The 18,906-nt window shown below is 51.2% G+C and overlaps 1 protein-coding gene across 5 annotated transcripts in view; it reads right to left on the reverse strand.

Annotated features, from left to right (window-relative positions):
• The window catches only part of ERI3 (ERI1 exoribonuclease family member 3), a 129,055-nt gene that overhangs the window by 75,447 nt on the left and 34,702 nt on the right, over nucleotides 1–18,906 (reverse strand). For all 5 annotated transcript variants that reach the window (XM_060021195.1, XM_060021213.2, XM_060021216.2 and 2 more), the window contains 2 exons: nucleotides 13,883–13,942; nucleotides 9,514–9,605 (listed from right to left, as the gene is read on the reverse strand). In XM_060021195.1, the coding sequence (XP_059877178.1) occupies nucleotides 9,514–9,605; nucleotides 13,883–13,942 (152 nt within the window). The remainder of the gene's footprint in view (nucleotides 1–9,513; nucleotides 9,606–13,882; nucleotides 13,943–18,906) is intronic.

An 18,906-nucleotide genomic window follows, 5' to 3' on the forward strand; every position in this document is an offset into this window, starting at 1 on the left:
TAGTAAGAGGCAAATGATCCAAAAGTAACAGAAGTCAGAGTAGTGGTTACCTGGCAGAAGGAGGGCATTACTGACTGGGAAAGGGCACAAGGGAACTTCCTGGGATGACGGAAAAGGTTCTTCGTCTTGATCTGGGTGGTGATCACACAGGTGTATCCTTGTATAACAATATACTGAGCTGTCCATTTCTCGTTTGTATACTGTATGCACCCTACTGCACCTATTTCATACCTCCATTTCGAAAAAGATAAATTTGTTGAAAAAGCTGGGTCTCAAGAGTCACACAAAGAATGTTCAAAAGAAACACAAAAATATCTCACCCAAAGGAAAATAGTTTCCAGCATCAACAGGGGCTCTTTCTCCCTGGAGTTCAGGACACAAACCCTCCAGCCTTCACTCTCTATTTGCCAGAGGAAAGAGAAGCCCAAACAAATGGCCAAGGCCTGGGAAGGTCCAAAAATGTTCAAAACACAAAGCAGTGCAGCCCGAGTCTTAGGTGGAGGACATCATGACCTGGCGGGAGGCCGCATGTGGCCTCTACTCCAGACCACGTGAGCTCCAGGGAAGCAGAGCTGGCGCCCCTGGGCAAGCCATGCCCTGCTGGTTCTGAGGCTCTCTGAAGCAGCCTGTCAGATTCTCCCATGCAGCGTAGAACCAGACTTCCAGACACTGCCCAGAAGAGCCACAAACATAAAACCAATTTGTCTTCCTGACAAGCCAGGTGGAGACTGGCTGAGCTACCCCAACTCTGGGCGATGGTCAAGGTCCGATTGCCTACAGCCCCTCCTGCCAGCAAGGAAGAGGCAGTGAGAGCCTCATGGATGGTCAAGGGGCACTCCACCTATCAGACCGGGGACCAGAAACCAGGCGGCAACACTCACCTCAGGACCAATTAAACAGTAAAGAGCCATCTAGTGAGCATCTCCACAGCAGGCTGAAGCAGGAGGCTCCCACCACCATAAACATCTCAACGCCTGGTCAGTCACTACATAAACATCTCCATCTTTTATCAGGGTTTTAACTGAGCAAAACATCCATCCCAGGGATTCCTATAATCACTAAAGTGCTTTAGACCCTCTGACACCTTCCAGGGGGTGAGGAGATGAGGCTGCCACTGGGGCCCCACCCTTCAGCCTAGAAACGTCCAGAAAGTGGAACACCAGAGGCTCTGTCTGCCTGTGACGGCCCGTGCTCGCAGACCCGACGACAGGACTTCTCTCTCCCCGAGTGCCCCTGCAGGCCCAAGGTCGTCCCAGGGCACACCAACTTCCCCGGACTCAGGCTCTGAAGGAAGGCCTCAGGCTGCGCCACCCACTGACCTGCAGCTCCAGGACCGCATGGAGAAGAGCAGGAAGGGAGCGCAGACCGGGAGCCGGGAGCCAGGAGCCTGCTCGGGCTCCAAAGAAGCCTGCTCTTGCCCTGAGGCCTGCCCAAAGGAAATGGACAATCCCCAGCCAGGCCTGCCATCGGGCGCCCCTTTCCCGCCAGGTCCAGGTCCCAGGACAGGTGTAGGAGGGGGCCCTCCCGCATCTGCGAGGAGGCTGGCCCCAGAGGCCGTGAGCTCTCAGGTGGAGGCGGGACACCCCTCGCTCCTCTGCGCCCAGGAACTCGGGGCCCAAGGAGCTGTCAGGCTAACGAGGCTACCCCACCACCGCTCCATCTGAGCGTGGCAGGCTGCGCCGCACCACTGGCTTCAGGTGGCTCTCCTTTAATTAATGGCATCCCAGGCTCTGCAGGGAGCTTCACCCCACAATGAATGGCCCTCTCTCATTAGAGGCAGGCCTGCCATGATGTATTCAGGGCGAGGGCCAGGACTCATTTCCCTGTCTGTGGGTTGGGGATGGGAGGGAGGGGAGAGGCAGCAGGGAGAGATTTATATCGAGTGACTTGGATTAGCTGCAGCTGAAACATGACCCCATCAACGCAAGCTGCCTTCTTGGGGCTAACCCCATGTACCTCTGCTGACGAGAGGGCTCTAGGGAAGCTGAAGGGAGGGCAGAAGGTCTGGTTCTCGTTCTCTCTGGGCTTAGGCTGCAGCTCAAAGGCCCAGAATTCCTATACAACCTCCAGAACCCTCTCCCCACCCTGCCCACACACACTTTGTGTGCACTGGGAGCCTGCCCTGACTCTGAGCTGATCTCGTCCACTGAGAGCCTCTTCATGGCCAGGAAGCTGACCCACTGGCCTCACAGCTATGGGACCGAGGCCCTGACCATGGCAGACAGCTGTTTCTCCTGCTTTCTGTAGGAAATACCCTCACTCCCTACCTCAGAGGAGGACTCCACAACATGGTAAGGCCCCGTGCCTGCTGCTGTGTGCGCAGGATGCCACGGGACATCTCAGACCTCAGGCTACCCAGCGCTAGGTAAAACGCAGGCATCAGTCTGACATGGAAACATGCTGGCAGCCATCACCTCACTGTGGTCATCCATTAGGCTGAACCCTACGTCCAGGGTGGGGAGATCCTGTGCAATATGACTCTCCTTCCCTCCCCCTGGCGCCACTTCACAGGGTTCATCAGACCGTGCAGGGTGGTCTGGGGTCTTCAAGGCAAAAAGGAAAGTGCAGCCTTCAGTGGTCCACGTTTCCAATGTACTTCTCACAGACCTGGAAAGAAGGCCACCCTGAACTCCGCTAAACACACAAGTGGTTTTAGGCCACAGAGCTGGGTAGGTTCAGGCTGGCAGCAAAGAGCACACAGGCCTACAAACTCCCCCTGCAAATCCCACTAAACTTGATGTTCAGTTTTGCTTGTGCTTGGGAGAAGAATCCTACTCAGAGCCTGCCCTCTTTCCATCCTCAGCCCTCTTAGAACGCCAATTCACTAAGAGAGCTGGAGGGTGGGCCCTCACCTGCTGCTGCCAGCTAGTCAGAAGGTTGCTTTGAAGGCCTGCTGTGTCCCGAGGAGGCCAGGGCAGAATGCTTACCATCTGTACACACTGGCTCCATGTCACCCACACTTCTCCCGGTCCTCGTGGTGGAGCATTCATGTACCCTTCCTTCCCTACTCAGAAAGAGATGTAGCTCAGTTCTGCTTTGCTAAGCCCTATTTGGCAATGTGTCTAAACACATGCAAACTTAATTAGTTCAGGAGGGGAGCCCAAGCGCTTGCAATGACAGATAAAAGTATCAGGAAATGAGACAAGTCAGGACTGCCAGGGAGTTCTTACTCAAGCCCCTTCCCCCAGCAGGCTGCTAATCAACGGTGATACAGCTCAGTGCTGAGACCAACTGGCAAACCCATGGACATGAGACGCGTTTTCATGAGCTTAAAGACATGACGAGATGCCCCCACGTGCTTCCAAACATACTACAGGACAGAGGTGTCCAAAGTGATATTGGCAGTGGTTTCCTTAAAACAGATCTGAGGATTCACTCATCTGTAGCTCAGCAAAGAGGCTCTCAGACAGCCCCAAGTCATTCCCCACCACACCTCCTGGCCAACCACGTCCCGAAAGCAAAATGATCGTAACAGTCCAGACCTGCGCCAACACCAGACCAGGTACCAGAAGCCGAGGGTGTCAGAGAACATCCCGAGGCTCTGCCACTCAGTTGCGAACAAAGGAGAGGAGGAAGGGCGTTCCCACCAACCGCAAAGCCATGGGCCATGAAGGAAGACAGAAGCAGACGGTCAGATGGCAGAGCGGTCAAACGCACGGCTTCTAGAGTTCAAATCCCTGCCACAAATTGGTTGTGTGCCCTCGACAAATTACTTACCTCTCTGGGCCCCAGTTTCCTCATTTGTTAAAATAAAAAGTTACAAAAATAATTTTTTTCATTCGATTGTAGTAAGGTTTAAATGAGATTAATGTATAAATAGCACAGCAGGACTCCTGGGACGTGGTAAGTGCTCAGTAAGGGCTGGCTATCTTTATTACCTGACGTAACTTTCCCAGAGCAGTCCCAGCCCTCAGTCCTGGCGGCACAAATGTCTCAGAGAAAGCCCTTCACACTGCACCTAGGACCAAACTCCTCCTCCCTCGCCCAGGCCCCCCTACGCCATCTCACCCAGTACCCACCGTGGAGGGCCCAACACCCAGTGCTGGCAGGGGCAACCCAGGAGCTTCTTGGCACTAGCAGAATGGTCCTCTAACCCCTCACACTCAGGCTGGTGCAGGAGGGCCCGAGGTTTCCTCTTCCATTCCGTTCTCCCTGAACCTACCCACTATGGCCCTCTGCCATTCTTCCTGAGCAGGGTATTCCACAGGCCCACTCCATAACTTAGTTGTCATTTATTCAACACACATTTATTGAACAACTACTACATGTCAAGCATTGTCCTAGGGTTGTAATGGTGCCCGCAATCTAGGGAAAGAGACAGACAAGTTGAGGCAGCTACAGCACACTTTCATGTATCAATAAGCACATGTGCTCCAAGAACACACAGGAAGGCACCTGGAGAAAGCTGTTAGGAGGGATCCTTAGGAATCGGCCAGTTAGAGCACCTGGCTGGGGTGGGGACTGAATACATAGAGAGCATCAAGAGATGAGGCAAGAGAAATAAACAAGAGCCTTGAAAGCTCCAATAAACAGTGTGACTTTGCCTGGAGGGCAAGGGGAAGCCTTGAAGGCTGCTAAGTGGGTGTGATGTAATCTGCTACGATTAGGAGAAAGGAACAGAAGCAGCAAGACAGTCAGAGAGACCAGTGAGAAAGAAGACTTTCGTAGGAATCCAAGAAGAATATGGTGACCTGAACTAGGGCAGTGGTAGTGGGTTTGGAAAGAAGGCAACGACTCTGAGAAACCTCTGGGACAAAGGATCAATAGGATTTGGCAATTAATTTGTTATGGCTAAAGGGAGGAACCAAGGGTGATTCTCAGGTTTCTGACATAACTACTGAGTAGATGGTACCAGTCAATCATTATTTAAGAGAATGGTGGAGGACAACGTGTTGGGAGAAAAGTAACACCTGAGCTTTAAGGGGTCGGTGTATATCTAGGTAAGAGAGAGAACGGGGGCTGGATATGAAGGCTTGGGGTTCAGATGGCAGATGGAGCCGATTCCTTTTCTCCAGTGGGATCACTGCTGCCATGTCAGTTCCCACTTCTCAGATGGAGGAAAAATGAGAAGACAGCATACAGAGGATAACCGAAGCTGGGGAATAGATTAGATCACCCTGATAAGTGTGAGTGTGTCAAATAAAAAGAAAAGACAGCTAGGAGAGAGGTCAAAGAAATACCAATATTTAAGAAACACCAAATTTAAGAAAAAAGGAAAGAAGAATCTGCCAAAAGGACTGTGAAGGAAAAGTCAGAGAAACAGGAGACATAAGTAGAAATGAAGAGTGCTTCAAGAAGGATGAAGTGGGGTCAGCTTTGCTGAATGATGCCAAGAGGGCCCAGACTGACCCCCATCAAGCATGTCACTGGCTCAGCATTTCAGCCTTCATCTACACGCCCCACGAGACAGTCCCTGCCCCACAGTGCTCCCCAGGTGGGCGCTTCCACCGCCATGGGACTTCACTCCAGGTGACAGCAGTCTCTGCTCTTCCACAGTCTTGCCTGCGTGACCCTCAGTAGTCCCCATTGAGTGCATGCCCCCAAATCAAGCAGTCAGTAGGGTAACATGAGCAAGTGTCTTTTTTTTTTTTTTTCAATCAGAGACATCATGTTTGTTTGTACTTGAAACAACAAGAAGGGAAACCTATGCAGTCTAGAAAGGGTTCAGTCATCTGAAAAAAAAAAAAAGAGTGTGAATTCAGGTGTGACTTTCACACAGATGCTTCCACCTGCCTCCTGATTGGTCTTCTTCATGATGAATAAAGAACAAAATAACACAAAAAACTTCATGTCAGAGTATTGAAGTAATTGGAATAGATCTCATTTCCTTTGGCTGGACAGCATAGTATTAAGTGCTTTCCCCCAACTGGCACTCTAGTAAATTATCATTCTTTTTTCAGAAAGCTTCCTACCCAGGTGGCTGAGTTTTTTGTTGCAAAATTAGTTCAGATGGTCTCACACAAAATAATGTTAAATGCTGAGCAAGTATCTCTTGATCTCCAGACTTTCACCAACAGAGGGGTGTAGTGTGCACACCTCACAAGGAAAGCAAGGAAAACAACTCAAGTCAAATGCCAGGCCCGCATTCACACAGTCAACCTCCAATGGCAGGAAAACTCGCTATTCCAAAGCTGAGGGGGAGGGGGAGGAGGACCCTCTCAGCAGACCTTGAGCAGACCCCTGGGCCCTGCCTCCCCACAGCGGTGTCTGCTGATCCTGCCCCTCTCCTCCAGAGGGCCCCCTCCCAGACGGCACCGAGGACCAGGTCCACCCTCATATCAGCTCTTCCTTGTCCCCCACTCCCAGCCCACACCCCAGTCCTCCTGATCTCAGACCCACAGGCCACTGGAAAAGCCTTTGGTCTAGCTTCTCAGCTACCTGTGCTATTCAGCTGGTAAACACAGGTCTCCAAGCTACAGGTGAATAGCTGAGTTCCTCAAGGGCAGCACCTGTGCCGGTGTCACTCCTCACTCTGCATCTGCCCTATCCTCCCACCATGCCGAAGGTGGAAGCCCTTCACAGAGACAATACAGAGAGCCTGGGTACGTGGAAAGAGAGAAAATTGGTGAAAGAACGCTAAACTCTACAAGGAGCTTCACGAAACACCAGGTAAGGCAAAGGAAAGGTAGGTCAGGTAGGAAAGGCAAGCTGACCAAGAGCCAAAACCACGAGTGTCGTTTCTTAAACAGGTTTAGAAGGAAAATTAAATCTGCACCCCCTAAATTAAAACCCACCGTAGCGGGATCTGTGATGATAGCATCAAAGCCCACGTAAACTGGAGTGTCAACCCATTCAGACTGACCAAAGATGGACACAAAACAATTTTGTCAGGATGGGAGCAGATTTCTTTTCTCCAGTGGGATTTCCGCTGCCACTTCAGTCCCCATTTCTCAGTGCCTCACTAATCAGGCCCTCTCCAACAAAACTGATGTGGAAAAAATAAAAGCGATGTGAAGCTGGTTGGAGGGAGAGGGGGGCTGGGAGAGAGGGGAAGGACAGCAACGAGAGGGAACCATGGCTCTGAGAGACTAGAGTGGGAAATGAAAATATTTGCCGAGTTCCTTAGACTTAGTTAAATCTGAAAATGGATGTCAAAATAAGAAGTGAGCCACATACTAACAAGTTGTGGGTGTCAGTTTAACACCACCCTTGTCAGGCTCATCAGCAGGCTTTACCAGGCGTGTGAGAAAGTGGCTGTTCTGACGACAGCCATCTGACGAGAGGCTCCAGGAACATGGAAAAGCTGTGCACCGTCACGCAGCACTACTTAGATTTCCTCTCTGGCTGTTTTTATTTTGTTACACATTTAATTAAGAGGCTTCCCAGCAGTTATGTGGGGTCCTGCTTCTAAAAGGCAGGCACAGAGGTCTCCTCCCCCAGCCACCTGCCACCTGCCACCTCCCTGCTCACTGGCTTTCAGAGCTTCACTGGCCTTCCCGAGCCAGACCCAAACCAGCCACCAAAGTCCGCCAGAATCATCTCTCTTGGAAGCTATGTGGCCTCAAGAATTCAATTCTGCCTACCTCTGAGTCTGCCAATTTGAGCCTCAGTTTTTAATTGTGCTTTGTTTTTTTCATCTATAAAAGGGAGACACCACCTCCTACCCGAGAAGGCAGTTAGGAGGACTGAGTGAAATATAGTATGTGCTCATTAACATCTGATTTCCTTTCATGTGTGATTTGATTCCCCAACCCTATCCCTCTTCTTGATTACGCCAGTTCTCATGAAGATGCAAAGCAGCCTCCCGAGTCACCAAAATCTGTCCAGGGCCTACCGTGCCAAGGCCTGAACCGGTGCTGTAGGCCAGCACAGGCCAGACCCAAGGAAGATGGCATCTCCTCTCCTTCTCATGCAGAAACCAACCAGATGGTCCCCAACATCACGCACAGGAAAGCTTTCATATACACGTACAAGTACACACCACTCACAGCCATCACAGAAGATGCTGAAACTGGGTGTTTGGGACACGAACACATCAAAGAGAGAAAGCCACTGGGAGAGTGGGAGTCTCAGAAGGCTACCTGGAGAAACTGGGCCTCTGGTCTGGGCCACATGAGCCCCAGAACTCTGGGTGTCAGCCTGAGCCCCGCCCCACCCCAGACAGCTTCTCCTGTGCTGGAGCTCCTCGTAAGCCCCTTCCCACTTCGAGCGCTCAAAGCTGCCCAGGATGCCGTAAAAGAGCAACAACAGCCTTCCTCCTCCTCACCTTCTCCGCGGAACCCTCCCCCGACTCAGCTCTGCCTCCAGGCCCAGCCACTGTAATTTCCCTGACAACGAGCGTCAACGGGAGCTCCGGAGCCTGTGGTGTGCAGTCAGCATGCACACGACCTAAGGGCTGAGGGAGACAGGTGCACAGGCACTTATGTGATCCAGGCCTGCCCTTCCTCCCGCCTCACCTAGAGAGTTGGGTCCAATAGCAGGCTGACAGCCACCTGGGTGCAGAACTTCACCTCAATGCCCAGCATCCAAAAGGCATAAAAAGGATCTTGGTGAGAAAGTAATGCCTGAATTTGTAGGAAATGTCACTCTAGAGCCACGACTCCCCACCCCGGCCAATACCCTACCCTATGTTCAAAAGCTCACACACGCACACACACACACACACACACACACACACACACACACACACAGAGTGCTTGCTGCCACCTTCAGTCACAAAGAACACAGAGGTATCGATTCTATCAATCCTCAGCAAACAGTGCCCCACTACCTCCACCCCGCTTTAGTTCCTTGGGGGCTCTCTGAAGCCAGGTATCCAGAAGGACAGCCAAGAGGCAGAAGTGTCAACCCAGCAGAGGAACCAGTTCTGTCTTCCATAACTGGGGCAGGATCAGGAGACAAAGGAGAAAAAGCAGTGGCGACAAAGGAGGAAAGAGGAGGCTGGTGACCTGGGCAGCTTCCTAGAAGCATCCCTGTCTCATCCTCATAATGGGCTCTCCGTGGGACCGTCAGGGCCTCGTATCCCAGATAACAGCCTAGCCTAGTATAATGGTTAAGAGAATGGACCCTGGAGCCAGGTTGCCTGCGTTTGAATTCTGGCTCTGTGTGTTCTTGGGCAAGTTACTTAACTTCTCTGTGCCTTAAGGTCTTCATCTATAAAATAAGAATAACAAGAATCCCTAGGGTTAGTAAATGACTTACTATTTCCAAAGCATTTAGAACAGTAAATACTATGTATTTGGTTTAGAAGAAAATTTAAGACCCTCTTTTACCTCCTTCTTTTCAGGGCAATAACAAGTAGCTCCACAACAGGATGGGCTGCCCTGGCAAAAGCAAGAAGGCAACAGCAGTACTAGCAGTACTAGCAGTACTAGCAGGGTACTTGGCCTGTCCACTCCTGGTTCTAGAGGCAGAAGGCAGGGCTCTCAGCCCTTGTCTTGCCCTGCTGACCCCAAAATCCAGGGACTCCCCGACCCAGGTGCCCTGAGGCTTGGACATCTGAGCCTGAGAAAGGCAAAACCTGGTCCCGCAGATTCCAAGCCCTGCCAGCAAAGGAGTCCTGCTCATACTCACATGACTTTTAAGTCCCAGTCTCCACAGGTGACAAAAATTGACTTGACGTTTGGATCTAAGAGGCCTTCCTTCGCCATCCACTCATCGACCCTCTGAAAAGTACACAACAAGAACAGATGAGATTTTCCTTTTTTTTTCCCTGAGTCTGTGAAGAGCCACACAGTGAAACGCAGATAAGCTGCTTGTAATCAGAGCAGGAGAAAATTGTAATCTTATCCCTCCACTCTGGGGTCTCTGTCTTGACTCAGAACTTCGGAGGCCCTTGCAGGACAATCCCTGCAGGCAGATCCCACAAGCCCAAGTGGTGGGGGGCAGGGGCCCCTCCACTCCCCCGGTGCCTGGCAGCCCACCCTGGACAGGATAAGGACAGATCCCAGTAGGTCAGTCCACATACCTTTGGTCCTCAAACAAAGGCACAGCCTAGCACACTCACAGGCTGTCCTGGGCCACGAGAACAGGCTGGGAGGAGGCCCCATGCAGGGAACTCCAATCCATAGGTTCATTCGCTCATTTATTCATTCCAGCCTCCCACCAAATGTCTACTAACCAAATTTATTAATTTGGTTATTCCCCAAATGAAGGTGAAGTTAATTTTCACCATGAGTCTAGCAGAAGAGGCTCCTCTGCCGGGCTATAGACCCATCTTGACAACTGGGATAGCACTGCCTGCTCCAGTCGCTAGAAGCTCATAAACTGGCCCCAGACTTTGTATTTCTCCTCTCCTGGTTGGGGATTCAAATTCAGCGGAATCTTCTGAAGGCTGAGCTCAATTCCTAGACAGGGAAAGAAACTAATCCTAAACACACTTTAAGTCTTTCTTCCCCTTCATCCGTTTGATCCATTTTATTATTTGCCTCACACTGGAAGTACAAATACTAAAATCAGTATATACCGAGAAAATTATCATAAAGAATTCATGAAGCATTGCCTATTTTTCAGAAGATCCTAGGCATGGGGCAAGAGTGCGGCAGATCACACTGCCGTTCCACTCACACAGGAGAATTATTTTTAAAGGCTATATTGCGTAGTCGTTAGAAACGTGGGATTGAAAGTCAGACACATCTGGGTTCTAACCTTGGCTCTTCCATATCCTGGCTGTGTCACTGATGGGAAGTCATTTAAAAGTCATATAACCCCTCTGAACTTCAGTTTCCGTCATCTATAAAACGAGGTAGGATGACTAACCTTACAGGGTTGTTTTGAGAATTATATGTGATAATGTATTAAGTGCCTACCTAAAAATAGACAGTAGGCTGGGAAGGGGAGAAAGACAGATCATCTTAATACAATATAATAGAGGCAGCAATGGAGAAGTACCCAGGATGCCATCAGACCAAGAAGAGGCAGAGGCTAGCCTCACCTTTTACAGGGAAAGGAGTCAGAAAGGCTTCATAAAGATGACTGAATTAAGGGCTTGATGACAAAACTAAGAGTTTGCTTGACAGCACGGAACACAGGAAAGGACACTCCAGGCAGAGGCAAAGGCTTAGGCACAGACATTTTGTATCTGATTAGCAACTGTCTGTTTAATGTCTGCCTTCCCCACCATACTATCAGCATCACAAAGGCAGGGACTCTTAGCTGTCTTATTCACCGTCTTAATCCCTAACCCAGCACAGTGTCTTCTTGATTAAAATGTGAGTAAGAAATAATGTGACTGGAGTCCGCTGTGATTGAAAGGTAGGGCAGGAACTGAGGCTGGGGGACTAGGTTAGGCCAGATTGTGAAGGGCCTTGTGTGCCCAGCAGGTAATGGAGAGCCTATGGTAATCCTGGGCTCCCTGGAACCGCAGAGATTCGGGAGGCCTGACCCATGCCGAAGCAGTCCTGGAAAAGGGCCAAGGATCCCATCTAGGTCCACGACCACAGCAGCCCTATCTCCTGGGACATCAGGGCCACTCCTCAGTACCGGACTCTGCAGACCCTCTTCACACCAGAGAATCCTCCTCAGCCCAAGGGTCTCCCCAGCAGCTAAATTCTGGACCTTCCACTGCTGAATGGTTTGTCTCCCCAGTCACTCTGGCCCAAACCCTTGCACGACACACACACACATGCACACACACATGCATCCTTTCCCCAGGGTCACCTAAAGAAAATAAGGCAGACTTTACATAAGAAAAGAGGTAAGGCAAACCTGAAGGTCCCTAAATCAGCTAATCTCGTTCCAGTTCACTGGCCTTAAATCCCCAAGGTAAGTGCCCCACCTGCTAGGGGGCTCCCCAACGCCCCAATTCCTGCAAGTGGTCCTGGAAAAGAGAGCAGGACAGGACAGGACAGGACAGGACTGTCAGGAGGAAATGCCCAGCAAGACCAGGGCTTCACCATGAGAAGCACTTACTGCTCCTCCGAAGCTTAGGGCCGAGGCCATTCACTCATGCAGCAGATATTTAGTGAGCAGCTTCTGCTACGAGCCTGTCCAGGAAAGTGATGCTTTTGTAATCAGGCCTGTCCTTTTCCTTCCCTTCCTGTTTGAATGGATAAACGGTTGGAGGGACCACCAAGACAAGCCCCAATCAGCCAGCCCTCCTGGCTATTGAAGGTCTAGAGGAATGCAGACTGAGCCCTGCTTAGAACAAATGTGTCAGGCAAACATCTAACTGGCCATCTGCTCAGGGCCTTGCTTAGGACAAGAACTAACTCTTCAGCTCTATAACCAACTCAAGGCTAATGGGAAAGAGTAGAGCCCAGTCTGGTCTCCTTGTCCTCCCGGAGACTTCCTATCTAGGCCAATGCCAGGAATCTCCCCCTCTTCACCCCCAAAGTATGCTGAAATAGCAGAAAGTAGCTTCCTGGGTGAGACTCAGAATCCTCTGAGCATCCTGATCCAGAGCTGGCCTGGGGTCAGCAGGAGGAAGCCTTCTGAAGAACAATCTCCCCCTCAACCAGCGCCACTGTGGAGAAAACTCCATAACCTCGACAGCGCTGGTTTGGTGCTGGCCCAGAATAAGCATCTTCCTCCCGGGATCCCAGCCAGAGACACTCCAGGGAAAAGCTGCCTGCCCCCTTAGCCTTGCTCTGGGATGCTGGCTGGGAGATAGGGAAGGAAGGGTCCCCTCTTTCTCCTTGAGTCTGGGGCTGGAGGGAGCAGTCCAGGCTGAGGATCCCCCTTAGTCATAGGGTGAATCTCCCCACCCAAAAAAGAGGGTCAGCGGGGCTGGGAGACACCTCAGAGCCCATCTTCTCCCAACCCCACAAGAGCCTGACCAGCCACAGAGCCTGGGCCTGCACACTCCCTGGGACAGGGAACGCACTTGGCCACTGGGTGAGCCTAGACCTCTCTCTCTGGCCCTAGTTCCATCCTGAGGAGCCCCAGGAAATTCAGTCTGCATTTCTCTCTCCCATGGGACAGGCCTCTAGGCTCAAGAAAGAGCTCTTCCTCCCTCTCCAGCACCCTGCTCCCTCCAGGTGGACTACCTCCGAGGCAGATGTGCTCTGCTATCCTCCCAGACACTCTGCTCTCTCCTGTGATACAGGGGCTGAGCTTTGGCTTTATTGCTCTTAAAGATAAATAAAGCACCTAAGGAGACCCACAGGCTTTTTCTCTTCTCTTCTCCCGCTAGAGAAGGGAGTGGGAGGGGGACCTTTCTCCCTCTCTGAAAACCCCAGGCCCGCGGGGGTGGGAGATGAGCTGAGGCCAAGCACCGCTTCCTGACTCCCTCAGGCTGGAGCACAAGCAGCAGCGTCTTAACCTTTTCCAGCTCCCGGAGGAGAACATCCCAGAAGTGTGGTCTCTGCCAAGGGTTCTAAAGCCTTTAATTTGATTTTCCTCACATAGGCAATTGTTGTAATTATTCTGATTAGGAATCATTACCCAGCGCAGCCTCTGCACCCCTGACAGGCACGATGCATCCAGCGGCAAGCTGCAGTGGGGCAGGCGGGCCGGCCGCACCTCCTGGAGGAGCTGACAGCAAACAAAAGCCATCGATGGGGAGTTCTGCGTGAGTTAATGAAGTGCTCACATGCCACAGGAAGCCAACACTAAAGCTAAACAAAAACACCTCCAGTCCCCGGGGCCAGCCCGCAGTGCTGCAGCTTGGCTCCCCTACTCCCAGCCGCCCAGCGCGGGCTGCCCGAGCCGCCGGAGCCGCCAGACAGCACAGCCACAGGCCGGGAGCTGGAGGGGCCTCCACCAACCCCCGGTGGCACTCGGACATCTCCGTCAGTAACCCTGACGGGAACAGCTGGAGATGACAGATCAATGGTTCAATACTCTCAACAGCATGTCACTGATGTGACAGCAAATGTTATTCTAATCAAGCCATAATCATAGTCAAATTACAGGGCTATGTTCTCAAGAGGGGAGGGAGAGGAAGGCGAGGAAGGCAGCAGGAAGGGGTCAGAGGTCAGGAATTAAAGGTCACTCAACCTACCTCCAGCACTTGCTGCAGGCTTGGCTGACCATCCACCATGGCTTGAATAATCCCGGTGAGCTGAAAGAAAAGAGAAAGAGCCGATGGGTGGAAAACCAGGGCGCAGGGACTCCAAGCTGGACTGGATCCTTTCCTTTCTGTTTTTCTCCTTCTACCGTAAAGACTCTGACCTGCACAGCTGTAGGCTCCGAACCTGACAGAAGCCTTGGGAATCAAGTTTCCCCACAACTTCCTGCCCCAAGATGGGGGTACACATCCACATACCGACCACGGGGTGGGTCTCAGACCTGTTTCAGCTTTCATTTTGCAGAAAATTTGGTTTTATGTGTCTTCTGAATTCAATAGGCTCAATAACTCCCCCCGAATTACAGTGAATTCACCTCCAAGCTTCTCAGAAGTTCCTGCAGAACTCGGGGAATGCTCACATGGGACCAGCACACTTGGTTCCAAGCCCACCCCTTCTCTGAGCGCCGGTGTCCAGCACTTACCCCTCTGAAACCAGCAATGGGCCGGGGGAGCCCCCCAGGCATCCACCCTTCACCCCACATACCTGGGCCCTCAATACCGGCTAGCCAAGCAGGAAACAGGCACCTTTAGCAGACAAAAAAGCCTACCAACCTAGTCTAGAGAATTTCTGACTCAAGGGCTTCCGCTCCCCCCAGGTCAGGCCTAGGTTCAAACCAGCTTGCTGCTTTGTTTTGTTTTGAAGTGGAAAATACCCCTCAAGCGCAGACTAGATAGGCTCCCTGGAAGGCTTGCGGCAGGAGGCCCCCTGCACAGACGTGGGCCCAGCTGGAAATCATGGTGGCCAACATGCCCCCAGCCACTTCCAGACAGAGTAGCATCTCAGGCCTGCTTGGAAACTTTTCTTTTTTTAAGTGCGGGGGGTGGGGGGGTGGGGGGGTGGGGATTAAACTCCAATTAAACTATAATTACATTTAATGAATACCAAATACCCAACTCACAGAAACCGTTGGCTCTAAGAGGGAAGGTTATTTTCTCATAGCGACTTACATGGAATGGTAATACACACCTTTTAGGGAAGAAATTTTCATTTTAAGAACGCTGAGTTCCTCTAGGTGGGTTTCTGTAGTTCATCAAGTCATTATTAGGTGGTATTTTAAGGAAGTGTAAGGACACAGCCACTCTATTTTATATTCCAGAAACTGTTTTTATATTAATCTGTATTTTAATTGGGTAACAGCTGCTGCCTACAGACTTCCCATGGTCTAAAAGGAAAATAAATTAGAAAGATTAACTACACTGTTGTTTTGCGAGGCTTTAACCCACAGCATGCCCACCCGGCTGGCACCTCCACACCCTTTCCTTGCTTGGGAGACCAAAGAACTGCCCAGCAGAGGGAGGGCCTGAGCCAAAGAGAAGAAAAGGTGGTCGGTCCCCTGAGGGCTGGGGGTGGGGATGGGGAAGAGCCCAGGGTCTGTAGCTTTCATCTTGGAGTGCTAAGACTCCTCCTTTTATTTAGTCAACATCTACTCCTGGAGAGGCTTGGCCCTATTCTAGGAAGCAGGGATCCAGCAGTGAAGAAAAGCGTGGAAACCCTGCCCTTGTGGAATCTGCGTTCTTCTTGGCAGCCCCGTCCTGGCCCAGTCCAGCCAGCACCCAGAGCCTGTTGGCCTTCCCGACCCACACACTGAGCAGGAAGGGCCCTGTGTTTTGTCTCAAGCAGGGGCCGGAGTCCAGAGTAGGCCTATTGCCAACTCCAGGTCCAATAGCCAGATGACTGGCTGGCACCCATGCACCTACCACTGCCCTTTCTCGCCCAGCTTCTCTCCTGCTCAGTTCTCCCAGGGCCAAGTCACATCCCCAAGCCTGGAGCTGGGGCTTTGGGTCAGAACTATCCTGGAAAAGAGGGCCCACAGCCATTCTTCTCGGAAAGCCCCAGGGTCTGTGTACAGTCTCATGTCCAGTCTGAGTTTCCTGGGGCAAGGTTAGGTCTACTCCTTCTCTTGGCTCCCACCAAGCGTCACTCAGATGAACACTGAAGGGCTTCCAGAAAGTCTTGCTTACACAGGAAACCAATGGCACCCTTGCCAAGAACCCTCCCTCCGTGGAGATGGGACTTAGGTCAGCACTTGTGTACAAGGTCCACAAGCACCTTCCCTGGGCCCCAGGAAATGCACCACACAGAAAAGAAAAACCGGAGCGCTGCTCCGCAGGGTCTCTCACCACAGACTAGGCCCACCTCTTCCCACCGTGGGGTGTGGTGAGGGTGGGAGCCTCCCGGATCCTGGGGCTCTCTCACACTCCTCTCCAGGGCTCAGCAATCCCAGAATCATTCAGCCTGGGAGGAGCCTAGTGAGCTCAGCTCCCTCCCTCTCCATGCTTCCCAGACCACCATGTCCAGCAGGACATGACTTACGGCTTACAGCTGAAGGACTTGAACTCAACCCCCAGAGACACAGGGGCTGGAGATCCTTTCAGGGGCAGGCCTCACTCCCCTGCATTAATGCCTCCAACAATGGACCACATCTTATCAGCTCTGCCAAGGCACTGGATGAAAAGGGAATGAAATCTTAAAAGTCAGTCCCTGTACCTGATACTGACAACCTGTAAGACTTGTACCACAAACTGTGAGGAAGAGAGACAATATAATAAAATAAATACTGGGAAGTTATACCTTATGCCTAACCTAAATCTTTCATGCTGCTCTTTAAGCCCATTCCCACTTGGGTTAATATATGTTTGTAAAAAGCTTTCACAGCCTCACAATGAAAGGTACTAGAGCAAAGCCAAGTATTTATTAAGCTGAGAACCAGGGCTCACAGGCTAAACAGAGCTCAGAGACCTTAACCACTTAAAGCAGGAGAGGTGAGAGGAAGAATTAATGTGTGCTCTGTGGCTCCTTTCACTGAGGGATTACAGATTAACTCCCGCTTCTCCAGACTCAGAAACCACAAGGCGAGGAGCTTTTGACCCTGACTGATAACATGGCTGGTTACTGAGATCCCCTCCCGCACAAGGGCTTTGTCCAGGAACGAGCTGGCTTCCTCATAAACACTGGCAACTACACGAAGCAGCCCAGGACACTCGGTGCCAATAGCATGTCAGCATCCAGTGCTTTCTCCCTTCACAGTTTATCTCCAGCACAATCGTATTCTGACACCAAGACAGTTTGTTGATTACATAAGCACTTGTCTCTGGTGTGCAATCTGATAATCAGACCCACTCTTTCTCCTCAGACAAAGAGACCAATAAATCTCACCCTTTATAAGTACAGGTGCAAGACAAAGCCCTTTACTGGCAGTTAGCAAAATGGGTATTTTTCCTGGTTTTTTTTTCTCACAATGACAACAACAACAAAAAAGACTGCACATGGTCAGCCCAGCTGCTAGAGACAGAGATCTGATGAGTTGGAGCTGATTCTAGAGGTGGTAGGGAAAGGAAAGAAACACATCCCATCCTATCTCTGTCAGAACCATGTCTCCAGACCAACTATCAACTGGAACTAAGAAAGGACCTCAAGAAGGCTAACAACATGTTCATTACACAGAGCAAGTAAGAGTGTCTACATGTGGGCTGCAGACTCACTCAAGGCAGAATCCCTCTTCCTACTGCCCAGCACTGAGCCTGTCTCTCTCCCAACACAAGCATGTGCTTGTGCATGTACACACACAGTCAGGGTTCTTAAAACACTTCTTGTGCGAGAGAGAAAATCCTACCAGAGGAGCTGCTTAGGAAAATCTGGAGGTTTTTGTTTCTCACACTTACTAATGAAAGATTCCTTCTGGCCATAATGACCTCCCTCCCGACCCGCAAAGGCAACCACCGCCAGATTGGATGAGGTCTCAGAACGACAGCCCTGTCCCGTGTCCATGCCTCTCTTTGCATTACAATCCATCTAGTATGAAGGTGGGGCAATATTTAGATGATCTGAGGTTTTACAAAGAAGACTTTACTTACTCAAAAGAGCAACTCAGCAGTACAGCTACTCTGAGGGGAGGCAAGGTGTGGTTGAAAAACTCCTTGACAATATTCACTCAAGGGACATGTAGTTTTACTTGGTGCCAGGCCCTAAGGATGGGACCGAGATGGATCAGATCTAATTTCTGCCCTCAAGGAACTCACAATCTAGTGAGAGAGGATAAATGACTGCAGTATAATGTATCTGACTGGTGCTACGCTGGGGTGAGCACAGCCCAGCCTGGGCTCAAGGAAGGCTTCCCAGAGAAGGTGACCCTGAGCAGGGTGCTGGAGGACAAGTAGGAGGGTGGGTGCAACACAGAGGCAGAAAGACCATCGTGTGCAGAGGCAGACTGAGGGAAGTGAGGGGGAGACGAAGCAGGGAGATCTGAGGCTGGATGCAAAGGCAGGGACCAGGCCAGGGAGAGTTCTGAGCTCTGGAAGCCCGAGACAAAATGGCAGAATCCATACCTACAGCACAGCCACAGCCACAGCCTCACTTCAGAGCAGGCTTCGTAATGAGGATCCCACACCACCAAGCCTACTACCCTCCAAATTATGTATGTGTGTCCTTGGGTGAAACTTTCTACAAAAAAGAAACATCTTTCATCAAAGTCTCACAATCGGGACTTCCCTGGTAGCACAGTGGTTAAGAATCCGCCTGCCAATGCAGGAGACACAGGTTTGAGCCCTGGTCCGGGAATATCCCACGTGCCGCGGAGCAACTAAGCCCGTGCACCACAACTACTGAGCCTGCGCTCTAGAGCCCGCGAGCCACAACTACTGAGCCCACATGCCACAACTACTGAAGCCCGTGCGCCTAGAGCCCGTGCTCTGCAACAAGAGAAGCCACCGCAACGAAGAGTAGCCCCCGCTTGCTGCAACTAAAGAAAGCCTGCACACAGCAACAAAGACCCAATGCAGCCAAAATTAAATAAATAAATTAAAAAAAAAAAAAAAAGGCTCACAATCCTTCCTCCCCTTCCCCAAAAGAGAAGCAGCAGCAGCCCTGCTCTGAAAAAAAACCCTTTTCCCAATATTCTCAATCATCCATTCCTGCCCAGGGCTGAGTTCCAGCAACGCTCTGCTCCATTCCTAAACAA

The sequence above is a fragment of the Delphinus delphis genome, chromosome 1 (genome assembly GCF_949987515.2).
Source record: "Delphinus delphis chromosome 1, mDelDel1.2, whole genome shotgun sequence".
Taxonomy (NCBI): Eukaryota; Metazoa; Chordata; class Mammalia; order Artiodactyla; family Delphinidae; genus Delphinus; species Delphinus delphis.